Source organism: Venustampulla echinocandica (assembly GCF_003357145.1).
Source record: "Venustampulla echinocandica strain BP 5553 chromosome Unknown scaffold_1, whole genome shotgun sequence".
Classification (NCBI taxonomy): Eukaryota; Fungi; Ascomycota; class Leotiomycetes; order Helotiales; family Pleuroascaceae; genus Venustampulla; species Venustampulla echinocandica.
In genome coordinates this window covers 1,270,723-1,292,566 of record NW_022474206.1, presented here as the reverse complement: position 1 = coordinate 1,292,566, position 21,844 = coordinate 1,270,723, and the positions used below count along the sequence as shown (strand labels likewise).

The 21,844-nt window shown below is 46.4% G+C and overlaps 8 protein-coding genes across 8 annotated transcripts; 6 read left to right on the top strand and 2 right to left on the bottom strand.

The window, feature by feature from the left end:
• Window positions 1–1,726: 1,726 nt before the first annotated feature.
• Window positions 1,727–2,207, top strand: BP5553_02971 (uncharacterized protein; the record flags this gene model as incomplete). The annotated part of the gene is made up of 3 exons (XM_032011594.1): window positions 1,727–1,844; window positions 1,893–2,050; window positions 2,103–2,207. 3 exons carry the CDS (start codon window positions 1,727–1,729, stop codon window positions 2,205–2,207), a joined length of 381 nt encoding a protein of 126 aa, XP_031871287.1.
• A 467-nt stretch (window positions 2,208–2,674) lies between these two features.
• On the top strand, window positions 2,675–5,506 carry BP5553_02970 (uncharacterized protein; the record flags this gene model as incomplete). Its single annotated transcript, XM_032011593.1, has 8 exons — window positions 2,675–2,927; window positions 2,983–3,248; window positions 3,628–3,655; window positions 3,940–4,118; window positions 4,248–4,388; window positions 4,443–4,629; window positions 4,682–4,784; window positions 4,978–5,506. The coding sequence occupies 8 exons, from the start codon at window positions 2,675–2,677 to the stop codon at window positions 5,504–5,506; spliced, it is 1,686 nt and encodes a 561-aa protein (XP_031871286.1).
• Window positions 5,507–6,954: 1,448 nt separating this feature from the next.
• BP5553_02969 (uncharacterized protein) lies at window positions 6,955–7,791 on the top strand (the record flags this gene model as incomplete). The annotated part of the gene is made up of 1 exon (XM_032011592.1): window positions 6,955–7,791. One exon carries the CDS (start codon window positions 6,955–6,957, stop codon window positions 7,789–7,791), a length of 837 nt encoding a protein of 278 aa, XP_031871285.1.
• Window positions 7,792–8,345: 554 nt separating this feature from the next.
• Window positions 8,346–9,098, top strand: BP5553_02968 (Uncharacterized protein; the record flags this gene model as incomplete). Its single annotated transcript, XM_032011591.1, has 1 exon — window positions 8,346–9,098. The coding sequence occupies one exon, from the start codon at window positions 8,346–8,348 to the stop codon at window positions 9,096–9,098; it is 753 nt and encodes a 250-aa protein (XP_031871284.1).
• A 1,073-nt stretch (window positions 9,099–10,171) lies between these two features.
• On the bottom strand, window positions 10,172–11,058 carry BP5553_02967 (uncharacterized protein; the record flags this gene model as incomplete). The annotated part of the gene is made up of 3 exons (XM_032011590.1): window positions 10,172–10,675; window positions 10,733–10,987; window positions 11,044–11,058. The coding sequence occupies 3 exons, from the start codon at window positions 11,056–11,058 to the stop codon at window positions 10,172–10,174; spliced, it is 774 nt and encodes a 257-aa protein (XP_031871283.1).
• A 1,415-nt stretch (window positions 11,059–12,473) lies between these two features.
• On the bottom strand, window positions 12,474–14,237 carry BP5553_02966 (uncharacterized protein; the record flags this gene model as incomplete). Its single annotated transcript, XM_032011589.1, has 4 exons — window positions 12,474–12,858; window positions 12,912–13,126; window positions 13,192–14,079; window positions 14,133–14,237. 4 exons carry the CDS (start codon window positions 14,235–14,237, stop codon window positions 12,474–12,476), a joined length of 1,593 nt encoding a protein of 530 aa, XP_031871282.1.
• Window positions 14,238–15,178: 941 nt separating this feature from the next.
• BP5553_02965 (uncharacterized protein) lies at window positions 15,179–16,436 on the top strand (the record flags this gene model as incomplete). The annotated part of the gene is made up of 3 exons (XM_032011588.1): window positions 15,179–15,356; window positions 15,406–16,295; window positions 16,350–16,436. The coding sequence occupies 3 exons, from the start codon at window positions 15,179–15,181 to the stop codon at window positions 16,434–16,436; spliced, it is 1,155 nt and encodes a 384-aa protein (XP_031871281.1).
• A 2,010-nt stretch (window positions 16,437–18,446) lies between these two features.
• On the top strand, window positions 18,447–19,490 carry BP5553_02964 (uncharacterized protein; the record flags this gene model as incomplete). Its single annotated transcript, XM_032011587.1, has 1 exon — window positions 18,447–19,490. The coding sequence occupies one exon, from the start codon at window positions 18,447–18,449 to the stop codon at window positions 19,488–19,490; it is 1,044 nt and encodes a 347-aa protein (XP_031871280.1).
• Between the last annotated feature and the right edge of the window lie 2,354 nt (window positions 19,491–21,844).

Genomic DNA, 21,844 nt, shown 5'->3' with positions numbered 1-21,844 from the left:
CTGGCCAGCAGTAAAGAATGAATACCAGAATAGGAGTAGGACAGAGAAGAGTTGGTGCAAAGGAGGGTGGAAAATCAAGATAGTTTCCAAGCATGACCCACCAGAATATATATCTGAACAAACTTCGGACGGTCCAGAGCCGGGATAGTTTGAAACTTGGCAGCAAGCCCAAGATCCCGGGCGCTCATCACGAAACGAACCAATTTACTCTAGAGAGGGGAAGGGTGTAACGGACTGTCTAGGCACGGCGATCACCTAGTTGTCCTAGATACATTGATAAGACACCAATCACTTGATACGCCAGAGGTTGGACGATCCCCAAAACACACAAAAGTCTAGGCCGAGAAGAAACAGCAAGTGATGCAAACCCATGATTGATCGAGGCTGTGTTGGCTCCTTAAATCTTCTGAGGATTAAGCATAAATGGTACATGGGCTACTTTGTGCCTAGTACCGGTTCTAAATCGAGGGGGAAACCATCCGAAGTGCAATCGAGGGCCAATGGGATAGTGTGCAAAATCCGTTCCGTTTGGTGATCGTTGACATCAAACCGGAGAAGCCTCAGGTCTGAAACTCGGCATGAGTCGGCCCCGATTGAACAAAATAACGGAATCCGAGCGAGTTATCGCAAAGTTACTTCGTACACGGCTCTTTGAGAAAACCTAGGTAGGCGTGACTTGCGTGAAAATTACCTACTACCTACCTACCTAGGTACTGTAGGTAGATCTGCGATATATAAGGTACCGAGTATCATTGGAGGTTGTTCTTGCATGAATCACGTGACTAGATTACGTGATGCCCACAGCATAGTTTAGTTCTGGAGAGCCAAGCTCTATAATAAACGCTTTCGTAATAATACTAGTAGTAATAAGTACTGGAAATACGAAACAAATAGTAAATCTATCGCAAAACCATACTAACCCGATGTCCTCAGCTGAGGTGCTTCAAAATTCCAAAAACACACCTATAACAGATGTCCAAGCAACCCCCCACGCCCGTGCCTTTCTCCTAGATTGTGCATTCCACTGCCAGCTCTTATCCCACATTTCCAAAACATGAAAGTAAATACCACCTCGATGGTTTACTTAGAGATGTATTCAACCGCATTTTATGCTATCCATGGAGTGCTATCGGTGGGTGGGGGGGGGAGGGGTCACCGGCAGATCCCCTCTTTGTCCAAAGGGGAATCGTCAGTTTCCTCCTCATCCCTTCTCGATATCCACAGAAAGCTATTGATTGGAGCAGCAGTGGCAGTATGTCTCTTTTCATCCAATGCGTAGTCGTCGACTTGGTGAACATCAAGTGACGATATCCAATGGACGCTGTCTTCCGCCGCAGCCCCACCATCACGTTCATCGATTATGCGTGAGGGTTCGGTCTTGATATTCGACAATTCTTCCAGTGAGAGTTCAAATTATTTTGTTCATGATCTTCTTCAGCCTTCTAGAAATTCCAATACACTGCGCCGTTGACCCTTGCAGTTGACCATTTGAGCTGACTCGCAGGGTCATCAGCAGGTATAGGTATTTAGAAGGCACCATCTTCTACCATGTCCCAACTTACTATCACCCTTGATCAAAGCAGACAGCTACAACTAAACATCCTCGCCATTTCAAACCTTGAACGTTTCCTTCGCTGTCTGTCAAGCTTGATCTCAGCTTTTGTTACCATCCAGCTCCCCCAACAGTCTCAAAAGCCAAGTTACACATCCTCAGCTACAACTATGCATGCTGGACACTTCCTTCTTTTGTGGACGATCCTTGTGGGCGCATACTTTACGGATGCTGCCACCCTTTCAAAACACCTCACTAGATCAAAACTATACCAATTCAGCGGGACCTACTGGTAAGAGTGTCTCGCAGGCTGCTCATGACCTAGCTAACTTTTATAAAGCGACGACAAGAGGCGGAGACTCGTCCCGAAACAAAATTAGCTCGGCTGTTGACATCAAGAAAGGAAGATGCATATATATTGATGGGGAGACTCATAGCATCTATCTTGCAAGGGCAACCGGACTTGTGTGGAGATGGGCCGTGCACGCTTATGCACAGGTAAGCTCGACATATTGTCCTATTACCAGGAGACGTGCTAAATTTCATGTAGACTGGATGCCCAGCTAACATGAAAATCGAGCAATTCTACGAGCATGTTAGCGGGAGCGCTTGCATGAATGTTAATACTCAAATTCTGGGAATCCCGGGCTCATAAATCAATGAGGGCCGGATCTTGTCTGTCCGGTTCGATGGTATCTAAAGCGTACATTCCATAAGAGCTGCTCTTGGGCTTAAGAGTGTTCACAATGTTAGCTAGTCTCTGTCGGTGGTAGGCATGTTAAGTCGTGATGGAGGATTGATGTCACTGAGAGAACTGGGCCAAGGTTACTTTCGGTATCGTGTTGTTGGTTATTTAATTGTGCTCTTTTGCTATTCGTCGCTCGTCACTTTACTTTGTCGAGTCAGTGGATTTGTACCTGGGTTTTAGTTGGCCTCGCAGAATTTACATGTTGGTTCCCGAATCCTCTAAGTGGGCTTGGTTGCGAGTTGGTTACACAAGGCGCAGCAATCCGAAGCAGTGAGTGACAATTCCTCGATTGTCAAGAGATAAACACCCCGCCACCCCGCCCTGCCTCATTCCCTTCCGCTTCCTCGCACACGTCCCACCTATCAAGCTCCAGCATGGCAGAACCGCTCAGATTCCCCCGCCCCCCCAATAATTCCTCACTTCGGGGTACCGAATGGCAGCTGCCACGGGCATATTCAGTCTCGACCGGATGGATAACGGGAAACGGACCGCGCACATCTGTTTGGGTCCTTCTCAAAAGCCCGGAGAACGGTGATAGATACCGTGCCCTTTTTGGTTCTCCATCCCCTCCGGTGACAGTGGTGGAGATGATGGAACGAGCAGCAGGCGCATACTTTTATACGCACTGTGAGTTCGAGGCTTAATTTTTAAGGCGAAGTATAAATTACTAACATATAGCAAGGGCATAAATGTGAAGCCCTACGGCACTTGAGTAATCCAACAATGACGACTAATATGGCCCGTGGGGAGCGCGAGAAGACCGCGGAGAATATGCAGTTGGCCCGGGAGGAGCTTGATCAAAATACTCTTGGCCTTCCAGAGGGGATGTTGGTAGAGGAGAGGAAGACGCTTGAGTGGGTTGAGGAAGAGTTTCGTGATGAGCAGGAGCGGGAACGGACCCTGTTTCGCGACTCGAGCGGAATAGGGGCCGCGCCTTACCGTCGACACGTGATACGCGATATGTGTCACGTGCCCACAGGCTCTCTTCAAACTCAGTCGCGTTCTTCCTTCCCTTCTCATTTCCTCTCGTTTTACCTTCACTTATCGCAAATGTAGCTCAATCTTGTATTACGAACTATCCATTTCCTGAAAACTCGGAGAGGGGATATTTTTATAACATATCACGAGCCAGCTATCGCGCTAATGCACGTCTCGTTGTGCACCAGCAACGAAAACATAGAGATGCGTGCCTCAACCTATTTCATATAGTTTCTATCTTTCGTCTATTGAAACATTTGGCATTTGCATTTGCATCTGTATACACTTGTTTTCATCTTTGTTGGCTCTATCGTATGTACCCGTGTTCTCTATTTACTTGTGTTTCGAGCGTGCTTCAAGATGGACAGCGAATCTAGGTATGACTCGTCTGATGCTCCGCTCCGGAACAACAGGCTTTGAGCATTATATACTCGGCACATTTCCCCCCCGCTGAACACCGCATCCTATCATCCTTCGTGAGCGACTCGGTCAGGCCCAAAGCTACATCTCTCTATCTCCTTGAGAGAGTATTTAAAGATGAATGTCCACAGTAGCACGACGAACATGAGTTGCGGCGTCTGCTGACTGACTGGAAAGTGCCTGGTTGAACGATGCAAGTCACGAGATTGCCGGTCCAGACTTCTACTAATTGGTTATCTAGTCCGACGAACAACAGTTCTCTCCCGCCAATCTGCTCTTCCTGTTTCCAGACGAGATGAAGGTGTTTGTTGCCTCACAGGCCGGTCGAGATTGTGGTGGGACGTTCTCGGCTGGAGCCAGACAATTGTCACTCCCATAATCTCGGACGGCATTGATGATTTATTTGGCAGCGCTGAATGTGTACGTGATCGTTGAGTTGGGATGCTGGACCCAAATGATGATGTTGTTCAGTTTCATCTTCTGGAATTGCTCTCAGTCTTCCTGACCGAGAAGCAGGTTGATCACTTACGACTAACCATAGCTGCCTAGCCCAGTAACTTCGAGGTTTGTCTAAAGTATTTTACTATGTCGAAGTATGGTGCCGCTGCATTTAGGGAAGGTCGGATACAGCTGGAGCCGGATTGGAATATTGAACAACGTCCCAACGACGACTTGAAGTCGACGTGCCGAGTAGGAGCCGAACCTCCCAATATTGTCCAACGTTTAGCTGAATGATCCTCACAGTATAGTTTATGGGCCATTATACCTGTCTTAAGGCCTCTTCCGATCACATCCCAAGGCTGTTCATTACGATCTGGAAGTGTGATGGAGATGATGACCACAGATCCCAAGTCGGCACCACTTCCGAGCGCATTCCTGTTAGGCACACACCATCGCTTCTGCAACGCACTCAAGTTGTTGGAGATTGATCGTGAGATGCTGACCAAAAGGTCTTCGAAGTTTAGTACTCAATGGCCCTCTAGATTACTCTAGCCGTGTTCTGCTCGAGCATTCCCTTGGGCGATTGGGCTATGGAGTTACTTCCCACGCCAAGGTCGCGTTTGGGTGTACCGTCTCCTCCTTCGGGTAGGCTCCAACATGTACGAGAAGTCCAATTTCTGGACTCAGCGAGTCTCGTTTGGGTTGTACATCAAACACGGCCAGGCGATGCTCATTCCCAAGGGAGAGGCACCCGCGCTCCAGCTTGTGGAAAATTATACCAACATACCAGCGCCTAGACTTGTCGACTATCTTGACGATGGGGACTACACATACTTAGTTATGACTCGTCCGCCTGGACGGCCGCTTATGCAAGAGCTCTACACGATGTCCTATCCAGAGAGCGAACTGCCCTTGCAAAGGATCTACGCACGTGCATTCAACAACTCAGGAAAATCCCAAACACTAACAAGTCCGCGATATGCGATTCGAATGGAGGCCCAATGTTTGAATACCGCCTTTCCGGCCGCCTCGGTGGCCCTTTTCACTCGGAAGCCGAATTCAACGATTTCGTAATCACACAAGACCGCCTTCGAGACCAATGCCACGAGCGCCATCATAGAATCTGTTTCACGCATGCAGATCTTAACCCGAATAACATCCTCATAGAGGCAGGGAGACTTTCAGGAATTGTTGATTTCGGATGCGCCGTTTATCACTCGGAGTATTGGGAATACACCAAAGCTATGTTCAGCACTCCTGGCCTTGACGCCTCCTTTCCCGAAATGTTCAAAGCAATATTTGGCGACACTCATCGCGACGAGTTGAATGCTGAACAAAAGCTCTGGCGTGTGAGGTCTACCCTCTAGTTCGACTCGCTGTCATGTTCAATACTGGAATGTACAGATGTCGCGAATATCTCCTGCTTCCGTTTGGTTCGAATTGATATTGTTAGCATTGCTCGAGCAATCGATTTTGCAACCACATTATCGCTACTGCTTGTTGGCTTGGCCCGCCCCGCAAGGAAGCAATACTGGACTCAATCAGCTGGGAATTCTTTTCCTATGCCTTGATGTGAAGTATTACTAATGGTTGGCAATACCGCATGGGATATAGGTCTTGCACCCTGCTAACAACTTCTAGCAATTTCAACCTTGTTCAACTAACTAATCATCTCGTTTGGATTGACGCCAGACCAACCACTCATATATGGTGCACCAAGTGGAGCCGTCGAAGTTGACTTCCTCGTCGGTGCTGACTGGCTTGGAGCCAAGCTTCGAAATCGCATTTTACTCGGGATAGCACGCAGTCCCAGACCGGAATGTCGAGTTGAGCGTTTTCCTTTCCGTCTTTGGACTTGAGCGGTCGCTACTCTAACCCGCGCTGAGCCCCGAGTCCTGAGGACTTCGATGGGCTAGCGTTGACGGCGACCTATTTTGGTCTTTCCTTTCTAATGGTACGGAAAATGCGGATCCTTGGGCAGCATGGTACAACACCTAGGTACCCAAATCACAGTGCCGCTGAATGATCACCGTGACAAATCACCCCTCTACACCGCGCCTACGAAGGATCCGCATTTTCCTTGGCATTACGGAGGTAGAAAGAAAAGATAACCTATTTTGGCTGCTGGGGTATAACGTCCAGTAGCTAAAATTGGAAAAGGTTAGGCAAGGATTCTTTCGGGCGCCAACTCCATACCCCTGTCAGCCGGGAACGCACTGATGTCCAGTACATTGCGCACCATGAGATTACTTACCTAAGCTCTGGATTACGAGTCTCTTCTGTGATAGGTTGGAGCGTACACTGTTATCCTTGGTGTCTGAGCCTCAATGGTTATAGGGCTGATGTCTTGCATTACACTAGAGACGTTGCCACAACCATACTGATAAACAACTTCTTTCGCTACGAAACCGAGTCGCTTAAGCTTTGTTATCATGCTTCATTTCCGAGATTACTGTACTCCTTCTTGGCAACTAAATGCTGCATCCTTTTAAGTCTTCCCAGTGGCTTGTTCGCGTTATAGCCAAACTCAAATCGAAATTTCCGGATCCAGGCTGTGATTCCTCTAGTCGCACGTCAGCGTAAGTATTTATTTTGGGGTTTTTGGTGAAGGGGCCAATGTGAAGGGATTGGTAATGTCGCCAAGAGGCTGGCTGTGCGGTGTATATTTCAATTATAAAGAGAAGAGTATTTCTTCTGTCTGGCTTCATTATTCTACAACTCACACCCATCTTTCAATATCAATCTCATAGATTTCTATCACTTTAGATTACTTGAGCATTTCATTCCTCGTTTCAAAATGCATTCCCTTTCCAAGATGTCTTTACTGGCCGCGCTTTTTGCTAGAGCCATGGCAGAGATCCCGAATAAGGGTGGCTACAAAGTACTTTGGTCCGACGATTTCAACGGACCCGCCGGACGACAGGCCGACAGAAGCATATGGAACTACGAGCTTGCATCTGACCTAAACGGCGGCATCCAGGAGTACATCGACGAGGCGCAAGAAGCTTCTCTCACTGGCGACGGCAGTCTCATCATATCGCCACAGAAACACCAGAGCGGGAATTGGTACTCTGCCCGCCTCGGATCCTGGCCAACCTTCACCCCCGAAGACGGCCACAAGATGACGGTCGAAGCCGAGATCAAACTGGGCCAAAATACCCAGGACAAGCAGCAAGGCATCTGGCCAGCTTTCTGGGCTATCGGTACGGCCTTTTACAAGGGCACCCCTTGGCCAGCGTGCGGCGAGTGGGATATCATGGAGAACAGAAACGGAGACAGTGGTATCCTTGGAACGGTTCACTACGGAGTCAATGAGCATCAGTCCAAGAGCAGTGACTGGCAGAACAACATCGATCGCACCAAGTTCCATAAATATGCTATCGACGTCGATCGCACGCCTGCGAGCTGGAAAGACGAAACCTTGACATGGAATCTCGATGGGAGGCCCTACTTTACCGTCAAGGGGTCGGATGTCAATAACGAAGGCTATTGGGATAGTATTGCGCATCAGCCGTTCTATATGATCTTAAATGTTGCAGTTGGTGGTGGCTTTACACAGACCGATGGTTCCAAACAGTACCCTAACGCCGATACACGTCCTGGACGGGAGAGTGGGATGGAGGTTAACTATGTTGCTGTTTATACTCAGTAGAGTATGTTTGACGGATGAGAGTTGCTGAATAGTTAAATTGAGGTTGCGAGAGAGAGGATGAGGGGGTGATAGTGGTATGCATTTGGGATTTTTAGCTTTATTTTTCTGGGTCCTTGGGCTCTGTATTTTTGCAATTTCTTAGAAACGATGTACTATTCCAGAAAATTAGATGTATTAGTAGATGATGGTGGGATATACCTTTTCCCCGCACACAACCCCTAGCTGATGAGATATGTGCAACATGTGACAACTACAAGTAGCCCATTATTATAAGCTAACTAAGAACACATGCATCTAAAAGGAGGTAATCTTCTCCGAAGAGCATCTTTTGCGCATGCAGCGGTGATTACTACGGCATAAATCCGATAAATCCGATACATTATAGGACATAAACCAAAACCCCTACTCGAGTGTCGCCATCCTTGTCTTGAGGCGCGAACATATATATATCCGACCAAAATATGGGAATGGCAACTATTACCTACCTCCACCCTTTCTCACGAAATTAGATATCCTTCTAGCTTTTGCTGCTGCTGCCCCATCCGTACTTCAAAATGGCATCGTCAACTTCTAAGGCTCTAGTCCTCATCACTGGAGCCAACCAGGGGATTGGTTTTGCTGTAGCACAGCAGTTAGTCAGCTCGGGCAAGTATCATGTGCTTGTCAGCACACGGAACCCGTCCAAAGTACAAACCGCCGTTCAACAACTTCAGACTGAGGCCGTGGACAAGGCGGCGGTAACACCGATCACCCTCGATATAACAGACGATGCCTCAGTCGAAGCAGCTGCCAAGAGTGTGAAGGACCAGTTCGGCCATCTGGACATTCTGATCAACAACGCCGGACTCGGTATGGTCCCAGGCAAACCAGTTCGCGAGCAATTCCGTCAGATTTTCGAGGTCAACGTCTTCGGTGTTGCAGCCGTCACAGAAGCCTTCCTGCCGCTGCTAAAGGCCTCGTCCTTTTCCGACAAGCGCGTGGTAAACGTCACGTCAGGCTTGGGTCTGATCACTATGGCGGGAAAGAAGGACTACGCCTTCAATGCCAACGTATGGTACGTGCCCGATTACCGTAGCAGTAAAGCTGCCGTCAATATGATCACGGCCGCGCAATCCGTCAAGTTTGCTAGCGACAAGATTGCTGTCATTGCTGCTGCGCCGGGCATGTGCCGTACCAGATTCACCGGCGGTCAGGGTAAGAAGGAAGCCAGCGATGGAGCCAAGGTCATTGTACAGGCTGCTACAGAGGGAAACCCAGAGGCACTGACGGGCACTTACTACTCGGAAGAGCCAAGCCAGGGTTGGTGAAGATTATACTTCGTAGTGGTAACGAAGGGCCGTTAGCAGTTGCCCAGACATTCATTATCTAGTTCAACCCTTGCCACAGATCGCATTTAGATGCAAAGTCCACTATAACTTCACATCTAAACTCAAGCGCGACGCTAGATACAAAATATACCCTGAATGGAAGGATGCCAGCGAACAAAGCAATCCAAAATTTCAAAACGTCTCATGCCTCTAATAATTAGCTAAGGTGAAATGCCCTAGGCAAACGACTCAAATTGATCTTTCTCTGAGTCTTTCCCGCTCGACAAATTGTCAACAGCCCATGCCCACAAGTTTTCCTGCTTGCTCTCATATCTAGTAACATTGCCGGGTACACGAAGACAACAATAGCGGCTTTATTCCTAATTTTTATTGCGTTGGAAATATCGTTAGCCGTCGAGCATTCCGACCAAAGGATGACCCGTAGTATACGCCTGCCGAGATAACCGTCACAATACGCTACGGTAGCACGGTCTATCATTCGTTGGTCTTCTACTCATCTATTGGTATTACAACAGACTAAATACCACGGAAGAGGCTATTCGAGGCCCCTAGATATGAGGCGTTCGACAAGCAGGAGTTTCTGGATTTTACAGACAAGGAGAACCATGAATTCATATATGCAATCCTGGCAATCGAGACAATTGTGGCACTCGATGAATATCGAGCTGATCCGCCACAGAAGAACATCCAACTATACACGCAATCGACAATCTAGAGGCGGGGTTTGTGACCACTCTTGGACCGTGATCCCGGGAAATCCAGCTTGGGCCTTTCCAGGATTTTGAGCATAAATGTCAGCAAGGACTGATGAAGATAAATGAGACAACGAAAAAATGAAAAAATGAGAAACACATAGTTGATTTTCAGAAGGAAACGAAGTCCTTGGGCAGATATGCGCCGTCCTGAGCCTAAGTCGGGCCTTTATCATTTATGGTTCGTTAATTGAGCTAAGATGTGTCTATTTCATCTATCCGCCCCTAGGAAGGTTTTCCTGCAACTCCAATCCTCCCAACGGGATCTAGCCGCGAACGCCATACCATATTCAAAACCTCTTATAGCACTTTTGTCTCAGAGACATAACCTAAAGCTTTCCTTGCATCGAATGGCACATTGAAGGAAAGTCCCATAAGAATAGCCAACACCACGAACAAAGCAAACCAGATCAGACCTCCGACGATCTGAGCCATATCCTTCAGACCCTTGAGGTATTGTCGAGGATTTAGTCGGGGAAATGGCCCAGTGATGGAACTGCGGTCTTTTTTCAGAAATTTGCACAGCGGGTTCCACCCCATCGCAGGTTGAAATTCGAGGAGCCGGTCTTCGGGGACTATAGTTCTCACCCATCCGTTATGGGCATGGTAGAGCTCGGTGCATGGTTTCGGTATGCCCCATCTTTCGTTACACTGCCTAAGCCATGCTTCGTGTAGGTTGCTCGTAGTCCACACTCCTGGCAACCAGTATGTTGTAAAGCGGAATAGAGGAGATCTTAGATCTGGGCCCATTCCGAGGAAAGATTCGAGCCAGACTGAGGCATTTTTCCGAGTGGATAGAATCACCTAGAACAAAAAATTAGAAACCCGAGTAGCGAGAAATTCAGTCTGATAAATAGTTACTTTTGCGTCCGGATATATCTCAAGGAGATCATCAAGGCATGGTCCGGCTGGGTGCTCCAAGGCTACCTCGAAACCGTGGAAAAGTTTTTGTAACATCTTCTGTCGTTGAATCTTATCTTTGCAGGCGATGATCTCTGAGCTAAGCTTGATCCGATCATACTGGTTCAGCGGCTCGATATGGTGATAACATGGTCCATATCCGAGATGTTCCAGAGCAGCCTTGATGCTGGTAGTTGCCGTGCGTGGCAGTCCAGCCTACAAAATCAGCCTTTAAGAATAAACCTTTGTTGTTAGGAGTGGGTGGAAATTACCACAATGACTTTCATTTTGACAAACTATGAAGAGTTTCAAGAAAGGGTGTGCGATGAAAGGAGGAGTAATGGAACTACCTCACTCTCAAAGGTTATCTCACCGGCTCCGCTGCTCCGGAAAAGTCCACCCAATTGTACGAATTAAGAACAAATTTCGGTTCAGCATCAATTTGTTAGATGTTGGCTTTAGCACAGGAAGAGTGACTTAGGCTAGAGTTATGTTCTCTTCCCAAACGAACCCAATGGTTGTAGCGTCGTAACCGCCGCACTCCTACCTACTCGTTAACTACTAGTATACCACCAGAAATATATTTGCAACAAGCCCAGGAATCCTTTATATTCATATTCCCTACTATAATTGAAAACGTCTCGATTAGGCAAATATTATGTATAGATTCTGGGTTACGTTGGAGAAATACTTTTAATTACAACTACAAATCTCACATCATCTTGCTTAGCACCTAGTAGCATCCCTGATTTACTATGTACGCCAAGGTACCATAGGATTTCAAACAAATTACAACAAATTATAGCAATTCGTAGCCCGTACACATCTCACACAGAGCTACGTACATACCACGGAAATATACAGTCTTAGAGGCTTGGTGGTACAAGCCCAATCTTGGCGCTAAATGATCCCGCCGCATCGTATTAAAAGAACTGGGGCAGAGTCGTAGACGCCGCAAATCCCACCAAATATTACCTTCGTTAAGAATTAGGCTGAATATGCCACGTCCTACTACACCGGCCGTGTAGGGCGAAATTAATTGGGCGGATCGGGGTTTCTTTAATAGTATCTTTGGTGGAGACAAAGCACTTCAGGCGAGGGGGCTACGGAAAACGATCGACATGAGGCGTTTAGATCTAAGATCCCCTGCCATATTATTAACTACAACGAGGACGTACGTACTACCTCCACCTTTTCTCACCTCTCACGCTCCGAAATTTACAAATTCGGGACCGAAAGTGACATAAGCCTCCTTCTGCAGTATAGCTGTTGAACTTATATTTCTAGGAATAGGCAAAATATGAATTCCTTCTATCTTTCCACGGCGTCTTGGCTCCGGAAATTAAATTCTCCTTGCATCCTGGTACCCGAGATGCATTGCTTACGTTGGCAGCTTGGCAGTTGGCACCAACAAAAAATATATTCTGTTTCTCCACTGCTACATAAAACCCAACTGTTGGAGCCCGGAATGAGGGATTATTCATTATCTGCCCGTACAATTATCATCGTGTAATTACATTTGTAACTTTTTCTTTATTCAGGCTACATTGATTGCTTGATTGCTGATAACTAAGGTACGGAGGCAGTGACGATGTATTTTGGGAACCATCCATAACCGTAACATTAAACGCAACTTTTTAAGTACGTAGTAGGTTATTAAAGGATGCTGAAATTCTCTTACACGTCTACGTACTTCTACGGTTCACCTAGCTACTACCCTCGCCGGCATCGAATCCTTTGGCTTTGCAGTTACATGCAAAGTCTGGTACATTCTCTCTCCTGCGACAACAGGTCCAACTCCTTCATATGCAGCCTGTACATCAAAACTACGTACAGTCAGCGCAAGGATGACCTTTATCTGCACAACCGCCATCGCTTCGCCGATGCAATTCCTTGGACCCTTCTCAAATGCACGCCAAGCGTCTTTTGGAACAAAGTAGGGATCAGACGCCGCAGCCGTGTACCGCTCGGGGTAGAACCGAAGTGGGTCTTTGAATAATCCAGGGTGGCGAAGCATGGCATGGTCAACCACGTAGACAGCGAAGGGATTCGTCGGATATGATGTTCCGTTGTATGTGAGAGATATACTGAGGTAAATCGTCAGGGGCTATTGTGGGATATTAGACTCGGGAAGACTTACTTTGGATCTCCATAGCGGTACGAACCACCAATAGGTGGGTAAATCCTGAGGACTTCCTTGATGACTGACATTGTGTAGTCTAATTTTTGAAGTAAAGCTGGCTGTTCTCTGAGAAGTCTCGGAGCGTCGGAGACGTTCTCCCCAAAAACCTCGTCATGTTCTGCTCGAAGTTTGGATAATACTTCTGGATGTTTGCTGAGGAGGTGGTACACGTACTGTTTAATTGTTAGCCAAATCCCCTAGCTGTCACTTAGCGCAATGGAAGGAAAAATATACTTACGCAAATAGTGCTGCTAGACGAGTCGTGGCCGGCGAAGAGAAACGTCTTACACTGCGTTATGAAAGTGTCCATAAAAACTTTGTCGAGTTCGGGAGTGAAGTCATCGCCCTTCTCTGCGAAGCCCCCTTTGAAATAGGTCTTGTATCCAACATCAACAATATGCGAAGATTGCTTTGCCAAACTCCGTTGTCTGCCAGATTTGGAATTAAACCGGTCCCTCAGCATCCTCTCAATCTCGGCATTTATGGACTGAGCCAGCTTCCAGCGTTGATACTGTCGGAATGGGTTGAGGTCCGAGAGATATCGTTCTAGAATGAATGTTGGAAGCAATTGCGCCAGATCTCGGAAATCAACCATTAAACAATAATCAGTCCGCTGGGAATTGAAATCAGAATCGAAGATAATAGCACCCATGATATCGAATATGAGCCGCGAAGTTGCTTCCTCCATTGGGAAAATGTGCTTTTCAGCAGCGTGCTTGTTTAGGATATCCACGAAGATCTCGGTCTTATCCACCATATCTGGTACATGGCGTAAAATATTGGATGTTGAGTATCCAGCACTAAAGAAACTGCGAACAAGCCTGTGTTCCGCGCCATTGACGGCAACCATGGCATGTTTGCCTACTAGTGGGCCGAGAAATTGACGGACAAATTTTCCCTTGGGGAGATTGTGAACTTGGGTGACTTCGACGGCCAGAGCAGGATCGATTATGATCATCTGGGGCCAGGATAGAGGCCATAGGTCCAGATAGAACATATCACCCAGATTGTATCGCTCCCGGATAAGGTTGGCATACATCTGGGGATTTGCATCTGGTGGGAGACTCCGTGCAATCTCTCCCATAACAATGAGATGGCCCAGGATTGGATGGTGAGGGGGACCAGGCTTTGAGAAAAGGGTTAGAATATCTTCAGATAATTTGCTGTGGGAAAACTTACGAGGCCTTTGAAAAGTTGTCTCTGCTTGTATAGCTTCGAAAGAAACCATACTACGAGGGGTATCGCTGTCGACGCAGCTATCGCCACAGGTTTGGAGTCCCACATCTTGACAATGGTCACGCTTGTGAGATTTTTGAAAACCGGACAGTTGTGATGAGACCTAGACAGTCATTCTTTAGGTCAAAATTTTGGAACGCGGGGGTTGAGTTGGGTTTTGCATATTCGAGAATCGAGATCTACCACTACCCTGCCCAATCAAGAAATCCCTGCAGCATGTGAGGGATGTTTTAATTAAGGATTTATGACTGGTAGCTTACCGACTAATAAATGAACGCGCTAAGATGAATTTCCCATATCAAACGGGTCAAATCATGTGCCACATATTACGAGTCAACGCTGTGCCACAATGAATCCTACACCTGGCCAAGAAAACTGCGTATGTAAATATATGCCCCTGTCAGTACCTTACAAGTACCGAATTTGTGGGATTACTTACGAAGATACGTCCACATCAAGTCAGCTCCACGAAACTCGTGCTGATAGACTATTTTTCGTACATCAGCACTTAATTTTTCTTTTTACCTTTGCGTTTCTACCTAGCATCAACAGAAATGCCTTTTGTTGTGAGCCCATTGCCTTGGCTTCCTAGCCCAGTGGCTATTTCAACTTGCATTCTTTTGCTAGTCATTTTTGTCATAATAATTCCCAGCCATCGAGCAGGTCTTAGCCATATTCCAGGGCCGATACTCGCAAAATACTTCAATTTTTACGGTTTCGTCCGGACGTGGAGGGCTGGGCCAGATTGGGACTATGTCTACAAGCTTCATCGAAAATATGGCGATGTTGTTAGGATCGGTCCTACTTTTGTCAGTGTGAATGATCCGAGGGCGATTGAAACGATATATGGCACGAAGAATAGATTATCAAAGGTTTCTATGGACCCTTATCCCCCGGGCAAATATCCTGTGCATCGTTAACAGTCTGATTTTTAGGATTACTCTATTGAAGTGGGAATTCCAAGAGGCCGACCTGCGAATATCGTCACAATGCGAGACCAAGATGAGCACGGCCGCCATCGACGAGTTGTGGCCAATGCATACGCCTTGACAACTCTGAGAAACTATGAACCTTACATAGATGAGCTTCTTGAAACGCTCTTCCAGGTGTTGGACAAGAATTGTAAAAGTGGGGAGACAATCGATATTGCACGTTGGACGTATTACTGTGAGTCCAGTGTCTAGTTATATTAGCTCTCCTGCTCATATCAACCTAGTTTCTTTCGATGTAATCGGATACCTCTCCTTCGGATCCCCTATAGGATTCTTGAAAGAGGGAAAGGACGTACATCACCTCATCAAAATGCAGATGTTCATCATCTCTTACCTCAGACATCTCCTGACCATTCCATGGCTCCGCTATCTTCTCGCCAGCAGCCCGCTTCTCGATATCTTTAGCAAAAGGAAGCCAACCACTCGTAATGGTTTCCTCGCTTTCATCGAGGAACGTGTTCAGCATCGACTCCAAAATCCATTGCCAGACGCCGAAGCAAGGCCAGATATCCTGGCCCACTTTGTCGCTCAGAAAGAGAAACATCCAGACATCATGACTGACAAGAACATCATGAATTCAGCTGTTCTGAATCTCGGTGCCGGGGCACTTACAACGTCCAAGGTCCTTGAGATGGTATTTAGATATTTAGTGGACAATCTGCCAGCACAAGAACACATATTTCAAGAAATGCAAGAGAACGGGTGTACATTCCCGATCACGTGGACAGAGACACAAACACTCCCATACCTTGAAGCAGTTATGCGAGAGGCAATCCGCCTGCATGTTTCTTTAGGTAGTAACCTCATGAGAGAAGTGCCGGCATCTGGCCTTGAGCTTCCTAGTGGGCATCGGCTACCACCCAAAACCTCCGTTGGTATAAGACCGTTCGCATTGGCGAGTCGAGAGGACTGCTTCGGAAAGGATCCCTTGACCTTTAATCCTGATCGATGGCTACAAAAGCCGACTGAAACTGGCGAGGAACACATGGAGCGCAGACGTATGATGGATCGCTCGGACCTTACGTTTGGCAAGGGGTCCCGTTCATGTATTGGCAAGAACATTGCCTTGCTGGAGACGTACAAGGCCGTTGCATCCCTGGTCGGGAGATATCAAGTAAGTTACTTGTCAAAAGCTCCTATGATAGATTATTTTACTTACCTTTGGAAGTTTTCTCCCGCTGAATCGTCAGAGCCGAAGAAGAGGCGCCAGCTATTTGTCAAGGTGAAAAAGAGAGAGCCGTGCAAAAAATCTTGAGGAGCTATAAATGGAATTAGCAGCTGGGCAGCTCGTGACGATATGTTTTGAAGCGCTTGGAGATCTTCCGCAAGGCATAGGGAGACGAGGCTCTGTTCCTACTTCGCATGGCTAGCATATTAGAAAACTTCCCGACTAAGCCCGTTTTAAGGGTGTTTTGACATCTTCTCCATCGGTAACGTAGCGCTTCCTCTCCGACTGATTCTCTGATGATTTACCCGTACACGGAGTATGGCTCCTGCGGGTTATCCTTGGCCTTGCCATCATGCAACAGTAAGGCTACCGGGATCGGGTTTGTACTTTCGAGGTTTCTGGTTTTTATCAGTGCCGCCTCTTTAGATGTCGAAAAATGGTGGTATTAACTTGTGGACTAATAGGCTCGCTATTGACTAATATTGGCCTTGTAAGAACACTATTTGAGGCCTAAGAAGCTGATTACTGACGGGAATTCTGAAGATGTGGCAGGCTTGAAAATAAGTTATGCAAACAGTGTATGTAACGCAACAAGGGCGGCACTCAACACAATATTTCACTTGAAAAGGTTAAGCGGCAATTTGATGAGGTTTCGTAGCTCTTGTGGTCTCCCATAAAGTGATGAGACTACAGGACACTATCCACTTGAGTGCCCACAAGGCTACAGCATCGTTGTGAGAGAATAGAGTAGTGCTATTGGTGAAAAACGCCATGGTTTTCTGGGGTCTTTACTACGCCAACTTTCTTGGACTTCCGATAATTCTGCTGACTAGCAGATTCTTTTCGTAATGAGGCACAGGGCAGGACTTCTTTCACCCGCTTGCGTCGGCCATCTCGGTCAGCGAATCAAAGCCACGGGCAAAACGACTATCATCGATGCATTTAATGAGTGTCAAGACTGTGGTGAGCTTCTGGACTATTTAGTCGTCGTGTGGACCCCAGCTTGCCTTTTTCTATAAAGCCAAGGCCATTTTGGGCTTCACAGAGATAGTGTTTTCCCGGATTGTATATCTCTAACCATCACCCCGAGAGACACGAAAACTGGCCGGGAATACTTCATTGCCAAGGAGATGTTTGTCGATCCGGACAACAGAACATTCAGCGATGCCCGCAGAAATCCCGCCCCAAAGATCCAAGACAAGCTTCTCTTGAAAGGTGAATATCCAAAGCTGGAGGACCGATGTTTCGGACTACTCCTCGACAGCGCTAAGGGAATGTGAGTGGGGTTTCTAGTCCTAGTTCCAGCAATCACTTAGTGAATTAGGTTCATAGTAGATGGGAGGCAATTGATAAAACGAATGTTGTAGAGAGATTTAGGAAGTTGATGAAACAGTGAGATTAAAGAAGGGATGTATTTAGATTAAGATAAGTATCAAGCAGGAAGAAATTTATAGAGGGAAGAGAAGTATTCCCTTTAGGGGTATCTATATTGATCCAACTTAGACTATAAGTAAAGTATTAAGTATATTTTTAGAAAGTGTCCACTTCGGGTTCCTTAGGAACTTGTTTAGGCTCCTTGAGCATCGTCGTCAAAACGTGACAAAACTGATGAGAGAACAAAGGTGAGATCAAGTGTGATTGGCTGGCTCTAGGTGTAGCTTATTAGGTGAGCTGCTCGAGGTTGCTTTGGCTTTGGGAGGGGGACACAGCTCGGATAGAGTTCAACCGACCGACGTTCTGCCGGCTCAACCGACCGACGTATTCTCTACTCTATCCGAGCTGTAACCCGTCAGGGTTCTCAGGTGACTCAGGCGAGTTGACTGAGCCGAGAGTGTGCTAAAATAGCGGGTGGAGGTCATACCACCTACCACTCACCACCGTTCTATGGAGATAGAAGCCCGACCCTCACCTTCACGATGTTGTCCCTGAGCACCAACTTCAACCTAAGACTTCAGCACCACCTCAGTTACTACACACATCGAAATCTGCACTGAACAGTGCTGTGCAAGAACAAATACGCAACAGCGCTCTACTCATTCCCCTCCACTTAGGATGTCAAGCTTGCCCCAGACTGTACGCCTGCATCTAATGGCATCAATGTTGGAAACCGGAGAGCCTGCTGGTCCTCAATGGATCCGTGGCCCAGCCGAGGAGCCTCTATCACCTGAATTGAGAGCTGCGGTTGTTGAAGATCTCAAAGAAAGTTGGTACTTTGGTGAAACAGAAGAATACCGAAGATTTCTCAAGGCTGCTTGGATCAACGAAGGTTACCACCAAACGATCAAAGATCCAAACGTCTCGCTTGAGCCACAACAGCTTTATCGATTTTGCAATAAACTTACGGCCTTTTACTGGATGCCTTCGCCTCAAGTCGATGGGAGACCCTTACCTATGACACCTTTCGGCTGCATTTACAAAGAATGGGTTCGATATCACAATGGTCGTCCGCCCATTGAGTTCCAAGACTTTTTTGCTCATCTAGTGCGAGTCTACCCCACTGGTCCAACTACTATCCAAGAGGTTATTATTGCTCACAAATCCTTATGCCAGGAGGCAGTCTCTCTCCTTGGACGTATCGAACGTGGCGAAGCAAAACGTCCAAACGGCCTTGCCTGGCGCGATCCTCGAGCGTACAACCTGAACGCAACCTATCACGGTATCATCATCATGATAGATCAGTACCTTGAACCTGATTTTGATCCTGACCTGGGCGAGCTCATAGATCTTGATGAGCAGGCCCAAAAGTTAACTGTCCTGCTTGTCCGAACTGGGGATGATTCCAACCTCTGTGCTCCGATAAATTTCGAGGAACTGAGAACCGATGGTTTTTGCCTCCCTCTAGCCAGGTCTGATGTTTCAGCCACCCGCGATGATGTTGTCAGAGTCTCCCTTGCGACTGCGGTCAAGTTTGTGTCCGACTTGCACCAAAGAGAAGTTGACACACACCCGCCGACCGAGGCCGTACGAGATTGGGAGCAAAGGGCGCAAAGATACGCGGATGAGACAATGAAGAAGGCTGACGCGGACGGAATCGACAATGTTCGCCAAACGTGGACTGCGGTACGCCGAGTTAAAGCAGCGAGAAAGGGAGAAATATTCGAGCCGAGAGAGCCATACCCTTTTAGCAGATACTGGAAATGACTGGCTTAGGGCTTAGGCTCGCTCAGGCTCTGCTCAGGTAAAAGCGGCAGCTGCTCACGTCCAGAGACTAAAACAGAATCAGCGAAAGAAAAATTAATCCTGAGTCTATGGGTATCTAATGAAATACTTGGCTCTTGAGAAAGTACAGTAGGGTGCAAAAAGTTTGAACACCCCCCCCTCCCCCCCTGGCTTACAGGCCCACCCTGGCCACCCCCTATTGCTCAATTAGGCCTTTGTTTTGATACCGCTTTTCAGAGTAATCCTCACCCCCTATCCTCTCCCCTTATTATTACAATAACAAGAACAAGAACAAAATGCTACGCCGTGGAAAGGAATTGAGCCCCCCAATTACACTCCTGTATTTGTGAGCTTCGTAGATTCTATTATTCTTAGTCCTCTATTTATCAAATACACCCTGAAGTCCCTTTATCAACAATCCGAACAACTTGTCGACAAGAAGCTCAGCGTAATAATAACCAAACACAGCCTCGATCTAGGGCTCCGCGGAAGCTTACAGAGGAGTAACGAGACTATATATTAAGATATAGGACCTTCTAGAAGAAGTAGATAACTTAGTCAAAAAAAGGTTAATTTAAAGCTTCTTCTACGAAATAAATAAACGAAAATAGAAATAGCGCTTACGTCCTGAGTTAATACCTGAAATTGCAAAATAGTAGCTTAATTAGGCGAATATTTACGAAGACTTTAGGCTAGAGGATTAGGCGCGAGTTATGTAGTCAGATAAGGGTTCTGTCGAAAGAGGAAGGAGTATAGAGCCGGTTTAGACGTTCCTTCAACTTTTTGAATAACTTATATAAGGGGATATAAAGGAGAGGAGAGTTGTAAAAGGGGTTAAGAAGATATTCTAGGCTACTTTTGGTAAAGGAGTCTATATAAGGCTTGTTCTTCTAGATAGAGATCCTGAAGCTCTACGGAGAGGGGCAATAGGACGGGTTATTATTGAAGTTTATCGCGCCTATTTACCTACTATTCTTCGTTCTAGAGATATCTTTATATATAACAAGGATTATTAAAGCTATTCTCCTAGAAATAGGAGCTATAGTAATAATCTAGTTACTTTATTCCCCTGATTTGAATTTAATCGAGAACTTATAAGTAATTATAAAAGTAGAGATATATAAATTATACTCTGAGCTAGAATATACTAAGGATATAGAGGAGACTCTATAAGCTTTAATTGAGGTAGCGAAGGAAGCTTAGAACGAAATAGAGGATAAGATCTTGTATAATCCATCTATAACTATACTTAGGAGAATAGCTACTATAAAGGAAGTGAATAGCTAATATATAAAGTATTAATATTAAAAGCTTCAAAAATCACTCTGAAAAGCGGCATCAAAACAAAGGCCTAATTGAGCAATAGGGGGTAGCCAGGGTGGGCCTGTAAGCCAGGGGGGGGGGGGGAGGGTTGGTATTCAAACTTTTTGCACCCCACTGTAGTTGAGATTTGGTATCAATAAGGCCGAAAAGATGGACAATAGTCACTGGGAATATGATACAAAGCCTCGTACAATTTCTCGAAACAAAGAAGGAACAAAAATGACAGCTCGAAAGCTCACCAATACACTTCACCCGTACGGAGTGTAACACCAAATACTGCTTCGTACTTCTGTTCGAGACCCCGGAGTCCAGTCTGGAGTCCCTCTCTACCACAACTATAGTTTCTGTGATCATGCCACTTCGCAGACAATATTGTAACTTGCAACATGCTTTGAACGCGTCAACAGGAAACTCAGGTTGCTCAGCCGATCTGACTTCCCGTCCAACCTGGCGATCAAGCACCTGGCGATCAAACAAGCCAAACGCTCCACAAATCCACAAACCCGGGATGGACTTTAATGCCCATCATCCTCAACTCAGCCCTCTGCCTTCGCCCTCTGTGCTACTATCTCACCTGCGAAAGCTTAATAACCTTTATAGGTTCGTCTCCCAACTAAAGAGCCTTATATTTTAAAGCTCAGAATTGCTAATTAAAAATGCTAAGAGAATTTTGAAGGTAGTTAGAGGCGTAGTTAGAGGCAGGGAGATCGAGGTTATTTGGCGGATAATCTCAGAATAGAAGTGTGCCCCCTTAATTATAACTGAACTATTCCATTCGAAAGGAGAGCTGTAAAAGAAACAATCCATACATGAGACGAAAATTTATGAGTAAAACATCTGATTTATTAATAGAGATTTTTATGAATACCAAAACGCGATCAAGCTCGCAAAGTTCAAGTAGAATCAAAACCCATACTGACTTCGAGGACCGACAGAGAGATCTTGAATCGTCTCTTCCACTATTCACAGCGAGATCTTAGTATCTGGCGATTTGCGAAACTTCATCGAAGTAT